This window comes from Osmerus eperlanus, unplaced genomic scaffold (genome assembly GCF_963692335.1).
Source record: "Osmerus eperlanus unplaced genomic scaffold, fOsmEpe2.1 SCAFFOLD_49, whole genome shotgun sequence".
Taxonomy (NCBI): Eukaryota; Metazoa; Chordata; class Actinopteri; order Osmeriformes; family Osmeridae; genus Osmerus; species Osmerus eperlanus.
This window is the reverse complement of record NW_026911051.1, coordinates 40,001-57,275: the sequence shown is the minus strand read 5'-3', so window position 1 is coordinate 57,275 and position 17,275 is coordinate 40,001. Positions and strand designations below refer to the sequence as shown.

Sequence of the window (17,275 nt, the reverse complement as noted above, 5' to 3'; positions counted from 1 at the left end):
GAAGGAGGAGAGGAGGAAGAGGAGAAGGAGGAGGAAGAGAGGAGGAGAGGAGAAGTGGAGGAGGAGGGGAGGAGAGGAGGGGAGGAGAGGAGGAGGAGGAAGAGAGGAGGAGGAGGGGAGGAAGAGAAGGAGGAGGAGAGGATGAAGAGGAGGTAAATTGAAATAGCATGTGTGCGTAAAGATCTGTATCCAATTTCATGTTCCGTGAGTCTGAAAGACAGGACTGTGCGTGTGTGTGTGTATATGAGTGTGTGTGTGTGGACAGGAGAGAGTAGCGTCCAGTTGTGAATAATTCAGATGACATCATGCTGGATGGGAAATACACATCACCTCTGACCTCTTCTGAGGACAGCGACCTCCAGGAACCTGACCCCAAGGCTCTCCTCCAACAGCCCCCCCCCCGTATCTCCTCCCCTCACCTCCCCCACACCTGGCCCCTGTCCTACCCTCGCCTGGCCTTACCTTTCAGATGGTCATGTAGATAAGCTCCAGACCAAACCTACAGGTGTCTAGGCTCCTCCCCCAGGTGTCCAGGCTCCTCCAGGTGTCCTCCGGGTGTCCAGGTATCCTCCAGGTGTCCTACAGGTGTCCAAATGTCCTCTAGGTGTCCTGCAGGCTTCTCCTGGTGTCTAGGTGTCCTCCAGGTGTCCTGCAGGTGTCCTCCAGGCTCCTTCAGGTGTCCAGGCTCCTCCAGGTGTCCTCCGGGTGTCCAGGTATCCTCCAGGTGTCCTACAGGTGTCCAAATGTCCTCTAGGTGTCCTGCAGGCTTCTCCTGGTGTCTAGGTGTCCTCCAGGTGTCCTGCAGGTGTCCTCCAGGCTCCTTCAGGTGTCCAGGCTCCTCCAGGTGTCCAGGCTTCTCCAGGTGTCCAGGCTCCTCCAGGTGTCCTCCGGGTGTCCTGCAGGTGTCCTCCAGGCTCCTCCAGGTGTCCTCCGGGTGTCCTGCAGGTGTCCTCCAGGCTCCTCCAGGTGTCCAGGCTCCTCCAGGTCTGTGTACTGCTGGCAGAGTCTTCAGGCTCCTCTCCCTCCTGGAGTGACTTGGCTGGTCGTCGGGGCGGGTCGCTAAGGGATCAGGTGCAGGTGTGTTGTGTAGTGCAGCTCATGCATAACTAACTGATCTGGCAGATCAGACGGCCACAGATCATAGCTTCTTATCAAGAAGGTGTGTGTGAGTGTGTGAGTGTGTGTGTGTGTGAGTGTGTGTGTGAGTGTGTATGTGGGGCTTGAGATGAGTGAGTGCGTTGAAGTGTATGTGTGCATTATGTGTTTGTGAGTGTGTGTGTGTGTTTGTGTTGTTCTGGTTTGCAGTTTTGTTTATCAAGCATACATTGTGTATTATTTATCACTCTAAATTATTCATTTGTTCAGTTTCACATCTGTTTAATGAGTATGCAACTATTCAATATGTCACAGAAGCTTAGAAACACAACTAGACACATTAACACATACAGAACTGGTTATGAGGCATACTTGGTTAGGAGATATACATGACTTGGTTAACTGGAATACGTCAGTGGGTTAATTAATGAAGGAAGGAATTTACATTACATTTATGCATTTAGCAGACGCTTTATCCAAAGCGACTTCCAAGGAATTAAATCAAATCATTTATTCACAAGCGTGTCTGTTTCCATCTGTCCTTAAAGGAAGATATAACTTCTACAGTAGATTCTGGAAGGTTAGAATAGGTTCTAGAATATCCCACTAGCTCCAGCATTCCAAACCATCGGCCGGGTGAGTCTGGAGTCTCATCATTTGAAACCTGGGACAGTTGATCTGATTAGTCAGTTGTGTTGGTCCCTGTGTGTGATTGGTCGGTTCAGGGTGATGACCCCTCAACTTCCAGGGAGTCACAGATCAGTTCGCATAGCTGGGAGAAGGAGGGTCTCTCTTCTGGTTTCTGGAGGGGAAGAGAGATAAAGAGAGATAAATAAATACATAATCAGAGAGAGATTATAAAAAAAGTGCCATCTATCTATCTCTTGGGCCACCAAACAGGAAGCGTGTGACAGGAAGTACCTCTTGCCAGCAGCGCAGCATGATGTGGTAGATGGCGGCGGTGGCCATCTTGGGCCGGTAGAGGCGCTGGCCCTGGGACACCATCAGCACCACCTGGTGGTTGGGGCTCTGCTCAAACGGCATCCTGCCTCTGGTGAACACCTCCCACATTAGCACCCCTGCACACACACACACACACACACACATATAAATACACACACACACACAAATACCGGTAAGGAATAACACACACACACACACACAGACTCTCACACGCACACAGATGAGTGATAACACACTCTCCCTCCAGCCTACTGACCGAAGGACCAGACGTCAGACTTGCTGCTGTATTTGCAGTAGTTAAACACCTCAGGAGGAGACCACTTCACTGGGAACTTGGATCCTGACGAACTGGTGTACTGGTTATCTAGAACATACCTGGAACACAGAACAGAACCTAGAACACACTTGGAATCTAGGTGTGTACCTAGAACAACTGGAACGTACCTAGATCAGAACCAATAACCTACAAGACTAAGGGAACTTGGCTCCTGAAGAACTGGTGTACTGGTTATCTAGAACAAGACTAGGGGAACTTGGCTCCTGAAGAACTGGTGTACTGGTTATCTAGAACAAGACTAGGGGAACTTGGCTCCTGAAGAACTGGTGTACTGGTTATCTAGAACATTCCTGGAACACGTGTGTGTGTATTATAACTATCTTAGGAGTGTGTGTGTGTGTGTGTGTAACTATCTTAGCAGTGTGTGTGTAACTATCTAAGCAGTGTGTGTGTGTGTAACTATCTTAGCAGTGTGCGTGTGTGTGTAACTATCTAAGCAGTGTGTGTGTGTGTAACTATCTTAGCAGTGTGTGTGTGTAACTATCTAAGCAGTGTGTGTATGTGTGTGTAACTATCTAAGCAGTGTGTGTGTGTGTAACTATCTAAGCAGTGTGTGTGTGTGTAACTATCTAAGCAGTGTGTGTAACTATCTAAGCAGTGTGTGTGTGTGTGTGTGTGTGTAACTATCTTAGCAGTGTGTGTGTGTGTGTGTGTAACTATCTAAGCAGTGTGTGTGTGTGTGTGTGTGTAACTATCTAAGCAGTGTGTGTGTGTGTAACTATCTAAGCAGTGTGTGTGTGTGTGTGTAACTATCTTAGCAGTGTGTGTGTGTGTGTAACTATCTAAGCAGTGTGTGTGTGTGTAACTATCTTAGCAGTGTGTGTGTGTGTAACTATCTTAGCAGTGTGTGTGTGTGTGTGTAACTATCTTAGCAGTGTGTGTGTGTGTGTGTGTGTGTGTGTGTGTACCTGGCCATGCCAAAGTCAGACACCTTCACCACCAGAGCAGCGTTCACCAGACAGTTCCTGGCTGCCTGTGGAGACATACTTTACTCTCACGTCATTGGTCATCTTAACATGCTCTTACGCCATTGGTCAGTTTAACATACTTTCAAACCATGGTCTCACCAGGTCTGTCCCTATTGGCTGGAGACTCACCAGGTCTGTCCCTATTGGCTGGAGACTCACCAGGTCTGTCCCTATTGGCTGGAGACTCACCAGGTCTGTCCCTATTGGCTGGAGACTCACCAGGTCTGTCCCTATTGGCTGGAGACTCACCAGGTCTGTCCCTATTGGCTGGAGACTCACCAGGTCTGTCCCTATTGGCTGGAGACTCACCAGGTCTGTCCCTATTGGCTGGAGACTCACCAGGTCTGTCCCTATTGGCTGGAGACTCACCAGGTCTGTCCCTATTGGCTGGAGACTCACCAGGTCTGTCCCTATTGGCTGGAGACTCACCAGGTCTGTCCCTATTGGCTGGAGACTCACCAGGTCTGTCCCTATTGGCTGGAGACTCACCAGGTCTGTCCCTATTGGCTGGAGACTCACCAGGTCTGTCCCTATTGGCTGGAGACTCACCAGGTCTGTCCCTATTGGCTGGAGACTCACCAGGTCTGTCCCTATTGGCTGGAGACTCACCAGGTCTGTCCCTATTGGCTGGAGACTCACCAGGTCTGTCCCTATTGGCTGGAGACTCACCAGGTCTGTCCCTATTGGCTGGAGACTCACCAGGTCTGTCCCTATTGGCTGGAGACTCACCAGGTCTGTCCCTATTGGCTGGAGACTCACCAGGTCTGTCCCTATTGGCTGGAGACTCACCAGGTCTGTCCCTATTGGCTGGAGACTCACCAGGTCCCTGTGAATGAAGCCGTGGTGCTCCAGGTGCTCCATGCCCTCGCTCACGTCCAGACAGAAGCTCAACAGGGAGCCTGGGGAACAGGAACACAGAACATGTCACTTCCTGTCTCCAGGGACTTCCTGTTCACACTCCAGAGTGTGTGTGTGTACCTGCAGCCAGGTGGTCTCGGTGCTGTCTGACGTGGTTGAGCAGGCAGCCCAGCTCCATGAACTCCGTCACGATGTAGACGGGATCCTGCTGGGAGCAGACCCCGTACAGCTGCACCAGCTTAGGGTGAGAGAGCCTCCTGTACCACACACACACACACACACACACACACACACACACACACACACACACACACACACACACACACACACACACACACACACACACACACACACACACACACACACACACGTGCACACACACACACACACACACACACGTGCACACACACACACACACACACACACGTGCACACACACACACGTGCACACACACACGTGCACACACACACACACACACGTGCACACACACACACACACGTGCACACACACACATGCACACACACACACACACGTGCACACACACACACACACACACATGCACACACACACACGTGCACACACACACACGTGCACACACACATGCACACACACACACGTGCACACACACACACACATGCACACACACACACACACGTGCACACACACACAAACACGTGCACACACACATGCGTGTGCAACATATACATTGTTAGAGGACTTGAGTAAGACACATATTTACATCATGACCTTGGGTTGTGTGGGGGTGTGTATATGAGGGTGCGTGTATATATGAGTGTATGTGTGTCAGTGTGTGTACATGAATAAGTGTGTATACATGAGTGTGTGTACATGTGTGGGTGTACCTGAGTGTGTGTACCTGAGTGTGTGTACCTGTGTGTGTGCACATGTGTGTGTGTACCTGAGTGTGTGTACCTGAGTGTGTGTACCTGAGTGTGTGTACATGTCTGTGTGTACCTGAGTGTGTGTACCTGAGTGTGTGTACCTGAGTGTGTGTACCTGTGTGTGTGTACATGTGTGTGTGTACCTGAGTGTGTGTACCTGAGTGTGTGTACCTGAGTGTGTGTACCTGTGTTTGTGTACATGTGTGTGTGTACCTGAGTGTGTGTACCTGAGTGTGTGTACATGTGTGTGTGTACCTGAGTGTGTGTACATGTGTGTGTGTACCTGAGTGTGTGTACCTGAGTGTGTGTACCTGAGTGTGTGTACCTGAGTGTGTGCACATGTGTGTGTGCACATGTGTGTGTGTACCTGAGTGTGTGTACCTGAGTGTGTGTACCTGAGTGTGTGCACCTGAGTGTGTGTACCTGAGTGTGTGTACCTGAGTGTGTGCACATGTGTGTGTGTGTGTTGCCTACATCATGACCTTGGCCTCCTCTATGAAGTCTTCCTCCAGCATGGCTCCTTCTCTGATGGCCTTGATGGCCACTTTGTGCTGAGCCCTCCACTTGCCCAGACGCACCACCCCAAACTGCCCGCTGCCCAGCTCCTTCATGAAGGTCAGCTCACTGGGGTTGATCTCCCACTTCTCTACACGGCAGGAGAGGGAGAGAGACGGAGGATGAAGGATGGAGAGATAGAGAGAAAGACAGATGGAGGATGGAGGGATAGTCAGATGGAGGGATAGAGAGATAGAGAGATGGAGGATGGAGGGATAGAGGTGTGTTTACCGTAGCTGAAGCCTGCAGTAGAGGGGGCAGGTGTGTCCTGATCCCCCACTGGGTACCTCAGCCTGGCCACCAGTCCTGGGGAGGGGGGGCACAGGGGGGAGGGGGGGCACAGGGGGGAGGGGGACACAGGGGGGAGGGGGGGCACAGGGGGGAGGGGGGCACAGGGGGAGGGGGGCACAGGGGGGAGGGGGCCACAGGGGGAGGGGGGGCACAGGGGGGAGGGGGCCACAGGGGGGAGGGGGCCACAGGGGGGAGGGGGGGCACAGGGGGGAGGGGGACACAGGGGACACAGGGGGGAGGGGGGCACAGGGGGAGGGGGGGCACAGGGGGGAGGGGAACACAGGGGGGAGGGGGGCACAGGGGGAGGGGGGCACAGGGGGAGGGGGACACAGGGGGGAGGGGGACACAGGGGGGAGGGGGACACAGGGGGGAGGGGGACACAGGGGGGAGGGGGACACAGGGGGGAGGGGGGCACAGGGGGGAGGGGGACACAGGGGAGGGGGGACACAGGGGGGAGGGGGACACAGGGGGGAGGGGGACACGGGGGGAGGGGGGCACAGGGGGGAGGGGGGCACAGGGGGGAGGGGGACACAGGGGAGAGGGGGGGCACAGGGGGGAGGGGGCCACAGGGGGGGGACACAGGGGCTCAGGTGGGAGGGGGGCACAGGGGGAGGGGGACACAGGGGGGAGGGGGGGGCACAGGGGGGAGGGGGGCACAGGGGGGAGGGGGGCACAGGGGGGAGGGGGGCACAGGGGGGAGGGGGGCACAGGGGGGAGGGGGACACAGGGGGGAGGGGGGCACAGGGGACACAGGGGCACAGGGGGGAGGGGGGCACAGGGGGGAGGGGGGACACAGGGGACACAGGGGCACAGGGGGGAGGGGGACACAGGGGGGAGGGGGGCACAGGGGGGAGGGGGGACACAGGGGGGAGGGGGGCACAGGGGACACAGGGGCACAGGGGGGAGGGGGGCACAGGGGGGAGGGGGGACACAGGTGCACCGTGGTGTTACCTGCAGCATTGTGTTGGTGGCTCTCTGAGCTCAAGTATGGTGTTGAACAGGTGTGTGTGAGTGAGTGTATGTGTGTGTGTTAGTGTGTATGGGTTACCTGCAGCGTTGTGTTTGTGGTACTCTATGAGTTCAGGTATGGTGTCGAACAGGTGTCTCTCTGCCAGGTAAAACTGCTGGCTCTTGGTGCACTTGATGTGGTAGTGCTTGACTGCTGTGCCGCCCTCCCTGCACAGCACACAAAACAAACACACCCCAACCCAGAGTCTGCTTCATATGGTAGTGCTTCACTAAAGCCTGCAGCCACACACACACACACACACACACACACACACACCCTGCAGGTGAGAGGACGTACCCTGACTTGGTGTAGAGCGACACGGTGTGGGCTCCAGCACTGCTGGAGTCTCTAACCATGAAACCTCCCTCTTTATCCTGCAGGGGGCACCACAGAATCACTGTCACACTACTGAGTCACACTACTGTCACACATTTACATTTAGCAGACATTCCCCCGAGGCAAGTAGGGTGAAGCCTTGCCCAAGGACACAATGTCATTTGGCACAGCGGGGAATCGAACCAATAACCTTCTGATTAATAGCCCGATTCCCTAACCGCTCAGCCATATCACACTACTGAATCAACCCATATAAGCTAATTAATCCTCAATGTAGCTGATTTGATTTCAGCTACTCAATTAAACTGCTCATTCTAGAATGTGTCATGTGATAGTTCTAGAACCTGTCATGTGATAGTTCTAGAATGTGTCATGTGATGGTTCTAGAATCCACCTCTCTCCTCAAAAGCTCCTCAGCCTTGTTCCTGTTGACCTGTTTACTGTACCAGCTGGAACAGACAATAACAACAACAAACAGGAATTAGGTGAGTGAGTGGGTGGGGATGACTGTCATGATGTCACAAGTGATGATGTCACAAGTGATGATGTCACAAGTGATGATGTCCCATGTGATGATGTCACTCACACATACTGACGCAGGTCATCTGATTTTTTCTCTGTCACGTAGTTACTAGGGATGTAGCCCTCTTCCCTGCAACACACACACACCCACACCCACACACACACACACCCACACACACACCCACACACACACACACACACACACCCACACACACACACCCACACACACACACACACACACACCCACACACACACACACACACACACACACACCCACACCCACACACACACACACACACACACACACACACCCACACACACATACACACACCCACACACTCACAAGTCAATTATATATCTCAGTTAAGTTCCTCTAATAGTTTTATAGACTGACACACACACACACACTGACCCGTGTGTGTTGCGGGCCCTGTACCAGTTGACGTCACACTTCTCCAGGATGACGTACTCTTCTCCCTTGACCAGCGTGAGGTCATGAGGCTCCGCCCCAGGGAAGTCATACAGCGCCACCACCAGCACCTCCCCCTCCTCCTCCCCCTCCTCCAGGCTGCTGCCCAGACCTGGGGGGGGAGGAGGGGGGGGGCGGCGGAACTGGAGGGGTAGGGGGAGGGAGGGGGGCGAGAGCTCTGCTTTTCAAGAACAGAAACTTCCAGAGAAGTAAGCAGAAGTTTGTGTGTGGTGTGTGTGTGTATCCCCGGTGTGTGTGCATGTGTGTGTGTGTGTGTGGGTGTGGGTGTGTGTGGTGTGTGTGTGTATCCCCGGTGTGTGTGCATGTGTGTGTGTGTGTGTGTGTGTGGGTGTGTGTGTGTGGTGTGTGTGTGTATCCCCGGTGTGTGTGCATGTGTGTGTGTGTGTGTGGGTGTGGGTGTGTGTGTGTGGTGTGTGTGTGTATCCCCGGTGTGTGTGCATGTGTGTGTGTGTGTGTGTGTGTGGGTGTGTGTGTGTGGTGTGTGTGTGTATCCCCGGTGTGTGTGCATGTGTGTGTGTGTGTGTGGGTGTGGGTGTGTGTGTGTGGTGTGTGTGTGTATCCCCGGTGTGTGTGCATGTGTGTGTGTGTGTGTGGGTGTGGGTGTGTGTGTGTGGTGTGTGTGTGTATCCCCGGTGTGTGTGCATGTGTGTGTGTGTGTGTGGGTGTGGGTGTGTGTGTGTGGTGTGTGTGTGTATCCCCGGTGTGTGTGCATGTGTGTGTGTGTGTGTGGGTGTGGGTGTGTGTGTGTGGTGTGTGTGTGTATCCCCGGTGTGTGTGCATGTGTGTGTGTGTGTGTGGGTGTGGGTGTGTGTGTGTGGTGTGTGTGTGTATCCCCGGTGTGTGTGCGTGTGAATCTCACCGTGTCCTCAGGAACAGGGGGGAGAGGCTTCCTGGAAACTGACAACAGCAGGTGACACAGTTACTACAGACCAACTCCACTAGAGAGGGTGAGATGTGTGTGTGTTGAGAGTGTGTGTGTGTTTGTTAAGAGTGTGTGTGCGTATATATAAGTATGTGTGTGTTTTGAGAGTGTGTGTGTGCGTGTGTATATATATAAGTATGTGTGTGTGTTTAGAGTATATGTGTGTGTGTTGAGAGTGTGTGCGTATATGTGGTGTGTGTGTGTGTGATCTTACTGTCTCCTAACAGGTTGTACTCCTCACAGCCGGGGGCCAGCTTGTCGGCCTGACGACAGCAGAGCCACGCCCCCTCCTGCCAGAACTGGGGGTGGAACTTGGCTTGCACCTCCGTGTTCAGCCTGATCCCTGCACCAATCACACGGCAGAAGCCAATCACACGGCAGAAGTATCAGCCAATCACACGGCAGAAGCATCAACTAATCACACGGCAGAGGCCAATCACACGGCAGAAGCATCAGCCAATCACACGGCAGAGGCCAATCACACGGCAGAAGCATCAGCCAATCACACGGCAGAGGCCAATCACACGGCAGAAGCATCAGCCAATCACATGGCAGAGGCCAATCACTCGGCAGAAGCATCAGCCAATCACACGGCAGAGGCCAATCACACGGCAGAAGCATCAGCCAATCACATGGCAGAAGCATCAGTGCTGGAGGGGGGGGGGGGGTTCATGATTCTAAATAGATGACAGTGATTTATAAATAGATGATCTGTAATTTATAAATACTAGATGACAGTGATATAATAGATGACAGTGATATAATAGATGACAGTGATAAAACAGATGACAGTGATATAATAGATAGATGATCTGTGTTACAGACTGTCTTTGATGCTCTGGACCCACACACTCCTGCTGTCATGGCTAGGGGCAAACACATACAGGATGCTGGAGTCATACACCACCTTCTCTCTCACACACACACACACACACACAGGCATGCACACACACACACACACACATGCACACACACACACACACACAGGCACACAGCATCATTATCACGTGTATATTATTTATGTAATTTTTTAAGTGTATTCATCTATTAATTCATCATGGGATTAAGATGAATAATGGTTTAGGGTCAGGGTTAGGGTCGGGGGTCAGGGTTAGGGTCGGGGGTCAGGGTTAGGGTCGGGGGTCAGGGTTAGGGTCGGGGGTCAGGGTCGGGGGTCAGGGTTAGGGTCGGGGGTCAGGGTTAGGGTCGGGGGTCAGGCTCACCTGGAAGGGGTATTTGTTTTGACACGGTATGGTTCCGCCCTCATTCTTAACGATCTCCACACAGCGAACCTTGCTGAGGTCCACAAAGCCCTTCCTGTTCCTCTTCTGTCAACAACATCAACAACAACATGTGTGTGTGTGTGTGTGTGAGTACCTCAGCCCTGCTCTCGTAGTAGCTGATCCTAGTGGAGGTGAGGACAAACAGCCTAGTGTGTGTGTGTGTGTGTGTGTGTGTGTGTGTGTGTGTGTGTGTGTGTGTGTGTGTGTGTGTGTGTGTGTGTGTGAGTACCTCAGCCCTGCTCTCGTAGTAGCTGATCCTAGTGGAGGTGAGGACAAACAGCCTGTCCTTGTAGTTCAGAGGGGAGGTTCTCTTCTTCTGCTGTGATCGCTTGGTCAGCATCTCCTCCAGTAGCACCTCAGCACTCATCTTGGCACTGGCCACTCCCACCTCCGGCTGCCCATCGATCACACTACTGGAGGAGAGGAGAGGAGGGGGAGGGGAGGGTAGGAGGGAAGGAGGAGAGGGGAGGAGGGGAAAGGAGAGGAGAGGAAGAGGGGAGAGGAGAGAGAAGGGGAGGGTCAGGGGAGGGTAGGAGGGAAGGAGGAGAGGGGAGGAGGGGAAAGGAGAGGAGAGGAAGAGGGGAGAGGAGAGAGAAGGGGAGAGGAGGGGAGGGTGAGGGGAGGGAAGGAGGAGAGGGGAGGAGGGGAAAGGAGAGGAGAGAGAAGGGGAGGGTGAGGGGAGGGTAGGAGGGAAGGAGGAGAGGAGGGGAAAGGAGAGGAGAGGAAGAGGGGAGAGGAGAGAGAAGGGGAGAGGAGGGGAGGGTGAGGGGAGGGTAGGAGGGAAGGAGGAGAGGGGAGGAGGGGAAAGGAGAGGAGAGGAAGAGGGGAGAGGAGAGAGAAGGGGGGAGGAGGGGAGGGTGAGGGGAGGGTAGGAGGAGAGAGGAGGGGAGGAGGGGAGAGGAGATGAGGGGAGAAGGAGACAGTTGCCAGGGATCAAAACAGCTTCAAAACACTTTCTTCTTTAAGTGTTAAACGACAATCTAATTAAAATCATAAATTTATTTAATAATGTCCGGTTTTCTTCGTAGAACTAAGTTAGTGCACCGTGCAGCTAAAGGACGCGTGCTCGGGAACACAACGCTAAGTCACCACACACGCAAACACCTGACTCTTCTTCTCGTTCGGTGTTTACCTACCTTGGTTTCCCAGTCTTCGGAATCGTGAAGTTTCACAATAGCAATTCAAAAACATTTCACAACAAGCTATGTCGCCGGAAAAAAAATTATATCTCAGCGTCAAAGCAGACAAACCATTTGGCCTGCGAGGAACCGGTACTATAAAGAAGATCTGGGCGATTAAAGAAACGTTTAAAAACTATTAATTTTTGTCGTTTTCAAACGTTTAAAAAAAAGTCCTTACATTCTTTACTTCCCGCGGTAAACCTCCCGAAACCGTGTCAGTGTCACTGTGTCGTTCGCGCAACCAGGAAACTCACACGGTCCGTTGGATACGAGCTGTAATGACCAAATCAAGTTTAATGAGGAAGTTAAGGAAAGTGTGTCTGTGTGCGGGGGTGTGCGTGCGTGCGGTGTGTGCGGGTGTGTGTGTTATTTCTTGGGAGACAGAAATACTAGTTAAAGCTGATTTGACTGTCAAATGAATCTGCCAACTGTAAAGAATTACAACACTTTATTCATCACACACGCACACACACACACGCACACCAGACACACACACATGTAGGCTACACACTGCAGCCCCTCATCAGCATGTGTCAACAGGGAAGTCAGGTGGCTGAGCGGTTAGGGAATCGGGCTATTAATCAGAAGGTTGCCGGTTCGATTCCTGGCCGTGCTAAATGACATTGTGTCCTTGGGCAAGGCACTTATAGGCACCCTACTTGCCTCGGGGGAATGTCCCTGTACTTACTGTAAGTCACTCTGGATAAGAGTGTCTGCTAAATGACTAAATGTAAATGTAAACAGTTCTAAAACATGACACTCACCAATCAACTATAACACTGTTCCACCACTGTTGGTTCTACAGTGGTGGAATCAACTCCCCACATCCATCAGAGACACTGACTGTCTCCCCACCTTCAAGAAAAGGCTCAAGACGCACTTGTTCCGGGAGTACAACGGTACTTAGGAATGGTTTGCTGGACCCCATGTTAGTTTCCTCCAGGATCACAATGACTCTTGCTTAGAGTCTTGCTGCTCTTGTTGGTTAGTGGTAACTGATTTAAATTGTTGAAATATGTTTTACTGTTGCTTGCTTTTCTACAGGTACACTTGCACTTACAGCGATTCATGTTGTTTAATTGTAACTTGTTTAACTACATGCTCTTGTGGTTCTTCCCTTTGGCACTTATTTTGGTTGTTCACAATGTGTGCTTCATGTTTTGGCTACCTGCAATGGTTTTGGGGCTATCTTGTTGTTATCAGTGATCTATGCACTTTGTAAAGCTCTCTCTTGGAAGTTGCTTTGGATAAAAGCGTCTGCTAAATGAATAAATGTAAATGTAAACACATGCATGTTTGCAGTGAGTGTGTGTGCGTGAGTGTGTAGTTCACTAGGGTGGTATCCGGCCTGACTATCGTCATGGTGAACAAGCAGTCTGTGGTCTACCCTACGTCACCTGCACATCCTGTTTCTCTCTCTCTCTCTCTCTCTGCCTCTTTCTCTCTTCTTCTCCTTCTCCACTTCTTTGTCATCCTGTCTTTCTCTAGTCGGTTATTTTCAGGACGAATGCTTGAGACGCAGGCTGACCCCTGACCCCTGGCCCCTGACCCCTGCCCCTGACCCCTGGCCTGCCCAGAGCCCAGAGGAGAGAGGGAGAAAAGGAGGAGAGATCAACCATCTGTCAGCCATGCTTCAGTCCAGTAAGTGAAATACATCAATAAAGACAGAGACAGACAGGCAGGCAAACAAACAGGCAGACAGGCAGGCAGGCAGGCAGGCAGGCAGGCAGGCAGGCAGGCAGGCAGGCAGACAGACAGGCTCTCTCCCTTCTCTTTCTCCAGATCATTCTATTCATTCAATTTTCTGCTGCTGCTGCTGTGCCGTTCAGACCAGGTACAGTAACCACACACGCACACGCACACACACACACATACTCATAGTGTAATGTTTGTGTTATGTTTCAAAGAGGTCAAACACTAACACACAGTTTAACGTTGGTGTGTGTGTGTGCGTCAGAGAGGTCAGTACACGTTTGGAGGACAACACCTCGCTCTGCTTTCACTCCAGGAGGTACCCTGGACGAGCTTACCAGGTACACACACACACACACACACACACACACACACACACACACACACACACACACACACACACATACACTTATACACACATACTGCCTCTCTTATTTTCTGATTCTCCATCTCTCTCCATGTCTTCCTCCCTCCCTATCCCTCCGTCTCTCTCTCTTCACCCCCCCCCCAGTTGGAGCGCTCTCGGCGCCAGCTGCCCCCTCCCCCCCCAGAGGATGATGATGATGGGGGTGTGGTCAGGATGAAGGTGGTGGCTGAGTGTGACTTCTCAGCACGGGATGAGTCTGAGCTCAGGCTGTGCCGCGGGGAAGAGTACACCATCCTGCACCAGCAGGACCAGCTCTGGTGGAGGGCCCAGGACCAGCACGGGTAGGGGTGTGTGAGGGGTGTGTGAAGGGTGTGTGAGGGGTGTGTGAGGGGTGTGTGAGGGGTGTGTGTGTGTGAGGGTGTGTGAGGGGTGTGTGAGTGTGAGGGTGTGTGAGGGGTGTGTGTGTGTGAGGGGTGTGTGAGGGGTGTGTGTGTGTGTGTGTGAGGGGTGTGTGTGTGTGTGAGGGGTGTGTGTGTGTGTGAGGGGTGTGTGTATGTGTGAGGGGTGTGTGTGTGTGAGAGGGGTGTGTGTATGTGTGAGGGGTGTGTGTGTGTGTGTGTGAGGGGTGTGTGTGTGTGAGGGGTGTGTGAGGGTGTGTGAGGGGTGTGTGTGTGTGAGGGGTGTGTGTGTGTGAGGGTGTGTGAGGGGTGTGTGTGTGTGAGGGGTGTGTGTGTGTGAGGGTGTGTGAGGGGTGTGTGTGTGTGAGGGTGTGTGAGGGGTGTGTGTGTGTGAGGGTGTGTGAGGGGTGTGTGTGTGTGAGAGTGTGTGAGGGGTGTGTGTATGTGTGAGGGGTGTGTGTGTGTGTGTGTGAGGGGTGTGTGTGTGTGTGTGTGTGAGGGGTGTGTGTGTGTGTGAGGGGTGTGTGTATGTGTGAGGTGTGTGTGTGTGTGTGTGTGAGGGGTGTGTGTGTGTGAGGGGTGTGTGTGTGTGAGGGTGTGTGAGGGGTGTGTGTGTGTGTGAGGGGTGTGTGTGTGTGAGGGTGTGTGAGGGGTGTGTGTGTGTGAGGGGTGTGTGTGTGTGAGGGTGTGTGAGGGGTGTGTGTGTGTGAGGGTGTGTGAGGGGTGTGTGTGTGTGAGGGTGTGTGAGGGGTGTGTGTGTGTGAGGGGTGTGTGTGTGTGAGGGTGTGTGAGGGGTGTGTGTGTGTGAGGGTGTGTGAGGGGTGTGTGTATGTGTGAGGGGTGTGTGTGTGTGTGTGAGGGGTGTGTGTGTGTGTGTGAGGGTGTGTGAGGGGTGTGTGTGTGTGAGGGTGTGTGAGGGGTGTGTGTATGTGTGAGGGGTGTGTGTGTGTGTGTGAGGGGTGTGTGTGTGTGTTATGATGCTGAGGCTAACCTTAACAACATTTGGCTGAATGGAAGACGTTACTAATAACTACTTATTACAGCTTTATTACATTTGTATTTTTTTCCTTCTCTTCCTCTCCTCCTCTCTTCCTCTCCTCTCCTCTCCTCTCTCCTTCTCCTCTCCTCCTCTCTCCTTCTCCTCTCCCAGGAACAAGGGATTCATCCCCAGTAACTATGTCAGAGAGAAACACAACATAGAGGCCAATACGTGAGTACTGCTTACTACACCCTGCATTCTGCCTGCTACACCCTGCATTCTGCCTGCTACACCCTGCATTCTGCCTGCTACACCCTGCATTCTGCCTGCTACATCCTGCATTCTGCCTGCTACACCCTGCATTCTGCCTGCTACACCCTGCATTCTGCCTGCTACATCCTGCATTCTGCCTGCTACACCCTGCATTCTGCCTGCTACACCCTGCATTCTGCCTGCTACATCCTGCATTCTGCCTGCTACACCCTGCATTCTGCCTGCTACACCCTGCATTCTGCCTGCTACACCCTGCATTCTGCCTGCTACACCCTGCATTCTGCCTGCTACATCCTGCATTCTGCCTGCTACACCCTGCATTCTGCCTGCTACACCCTGCATTCTGCCTGCTACACCCTGCATTCTGCCTGCTACATCCTGCATTCTGCCTGCTACACACCCTGCATTCTGCCTGCTACACCCTGCATTCTGCCTGCTACACCCTGCATTCTGCCTGCTACACCCTGCATTCTGCCTGCTACATCCTGCATTCTGCCTGCTACACCCTGCATTCTGCCTGCTACACCCTGCATTCTGCCTGCTACACCCTGCATTCTGCCTGCTACATCCTGCATTCTGCCTGCTACACCCTGCATTCTGCCTGCTACACCCTGCATTCTGCCTGCTACACCCTGCATTCTGCCTGCTACATCCTGCATTCTGCCTGCTACACCCTGCATTCTGCCTGCTACACCCTGCATTCTGCCTGCTACATCCTGCATTCTGCCTGCTACACCCTGCATTCTGCCTGCTACACCCTGCATTCTGCCTGCTACACCCTGCATTCTGCCTGCTACACCCTGCATTCTGCCTGCTACACCCTGCAATCTGCCTGCTACACCCTGCATTCTGCCTGCTACATCCTGCATTCTGCCTGCTACACCCTGCATTCTGCCTGCTACATCCTGCATTCTGCCTGCTACACCCTGCATTCTGCCTGCTACATCCTGCATTCTGCCTGCTACACCCTGCATTCTGCCTGCTACACCCTGCATTCTGCCTGCTACACCCTGCATTCTGCCTGCTACATCCTGCATTCTGCCTGCTACACCCTGCATTCTGCCTGCTACACCCTGCATTCTGCCTGCTACACCCTGCATTCTGCCTGCTACATCCTGCATTCTGCCTGCTACACCCTGCATTCTGCCTGCTACACCCTGCATTCTGCCTGCTACACCCTGCATTCTGCCTGCTACACCCTGCATTCTGCCTGCTACACACCCTGCATTCTGCCTGCTACACCCTGCATTCTGCCTGCTACATCCTGCATTCTGCCTGCTACACCCTGCATTCTGCCTGCTACACCCTGCATTCTGCCTGCTACACCCTGCATTCTGCCTGCTACACCCTGCATTCTGCCTGCTACATCCTGCATTCTGCCTGCTACACCCTGCATTCTGCATACTAGAGACTACACAGTAGATTCGACACACTATGCACTAATGTTCTCTGATGATTTTGGAGTTCTCAAATGATCTCTAATGTTCCCTCGCCAGGTGGTTCTGCCAGAACATTACCAGATCAGAGGCAGAGCAGCTACTGAGAAGAGAGGTACCTGCCTGTCTGCCTGTCTCCCTGTCTGCCTGTCTCCCTGCCTGCCTGCCTGCCTGCCTGCCTCCCTGTCTGTCTGTCTGTCTGTCTGTCTGTCTGTGTTTCTCCCTCCCTCCCTCCTCCCTCTGTCTGTCTGTCTGTCTGTCTGCCTCCCTGCCTCCCTGCCTGCGTGTCTACCTGTCTGTCTGCGTATCTGTCTGTCTGCGTGTCTGTCTGCCTCCCTGCCTCCCTGCCTGCGTGTCTACCTGTCTGTCTGCTTGTCTGCGTGTCTGTCTGCCTCCCTGTCTGCCTGTCTGTCTGTCT

General features: G+C 53.1%; 2 protein-coding genes across 5 annotated transcripts in view; one reads left to right on the top strand and one right to left on the bottom strand.

Moving 5' to 3' along the window:
• Positions 1-1,349: 1,349 nt before the first annotated feature.
• Positions 1,350-12,025, bottom strand: tec (tec protein tyrosine kinase). Of its 4 annotated transcripts, XM_062455072.1 has the most exons (20): positions 11,891-11,909; positions 11,668-11,733; positions 10,761-10,944; positions 10,472-10,576; positions 10,074-10,155; positions 9,463-9,591; positions 9,186-9,223; positions 8,249-8,448; positions 7,901-7,966; positions 7,709-7,763; positions 7,276-7,352; positions 7,018-7,145; positions 5,910-5,984; positions 5,598-5,769; positions 4,342-4,478; positions 4,183-4,262; positions 3,304-3,368; positions 2,315-2,433; positions 2,017-2,174; positions 1,350-1,897 (listed from the first exon to the last, which is right to left on the bottom strand). In XM_062455072.1, the coding sequence occupies exons 3-20, from the start codon at positions 10,896-10,898 to the stop codon at positions 1,817-1,819; spliced, it is 1,905 nt and encodes a 634-aa protein (XP_062311056.1). In that variant the 5' UTR covers positions 10,899-10,944; positions 11,668-11,733; positions 11,891-11,909; the 3' UTR covers positions 1,350-1,816. The 4 variants fall into 4 exon arrangements, with proteins under 4 accessions (XP_062311056.1, XP_062311055.1, XP_062311054.1 ...); XM_062455071.1 differs by lacking the exon at positions 11,668-11,733 and having other exon boundaries at positions 11,891-12,025; XM_062455070.1 differs by having other exon boundaries at positions 11,668-11,954.
• Positions 12,026-13,172: 1,147 nt separating this feature from the next.
• LOC134015515 (tyrosine-protein kinase Tec-like) overlaps positions 13,173-17,275 on the top strand; it is a 10,095-nt gene continuing 5,992 nt past the window's right edge. The window contains exons 1-6 of the mRNA XM_062455074.1: positions 13,173-13,353; positions 13,495-13,546; positions 13,670-13,745; positions 13,916-14,112; positions 15,320-15,379; positions 16,918-16,972. Of these exons, the coding sequence (XP_062311058.1) occupies positions 13,341-13,353; positions 13,495-13,546; positions 13,670-13,745; positions 13,916-14,112; positions 15,320-15,379; positions 16,918-16,972 (453 nt within the window). The 5' untranslated portion in view covers positions 13,173-13,340. The remainder of the gene's footprint in view (positions 13,354-13,494; positions 13,547-13,669; positions 13,746-13,915; positions 14,113-15,319; positions 15,380-16,917; positions 16,973-17,275) is intronic.

Coding starts and splice junctions, on each gene's coding strand:
- tec (XM_062455071.1), bottom strand. CDS start 10,898: ATGAGTGCTGAGGTGCTACTGGAGGAGATGCTGACCAAGCGATCACAG. Junction 7,353..7,708: donor AGGAGCTTTTGAGGAGAGAG/GTGGATTCTAGA, acceptor TGCCCCCTGCAG/GATAAAGAGGGAGGTTTCAT. Junction 2,434..3,303: donor TCTGACTTTGGCATGGCCAG/GTACACACACAC, acceptor TCTGTGTTCCAG/GTATGTTCTAGATAACCAGT.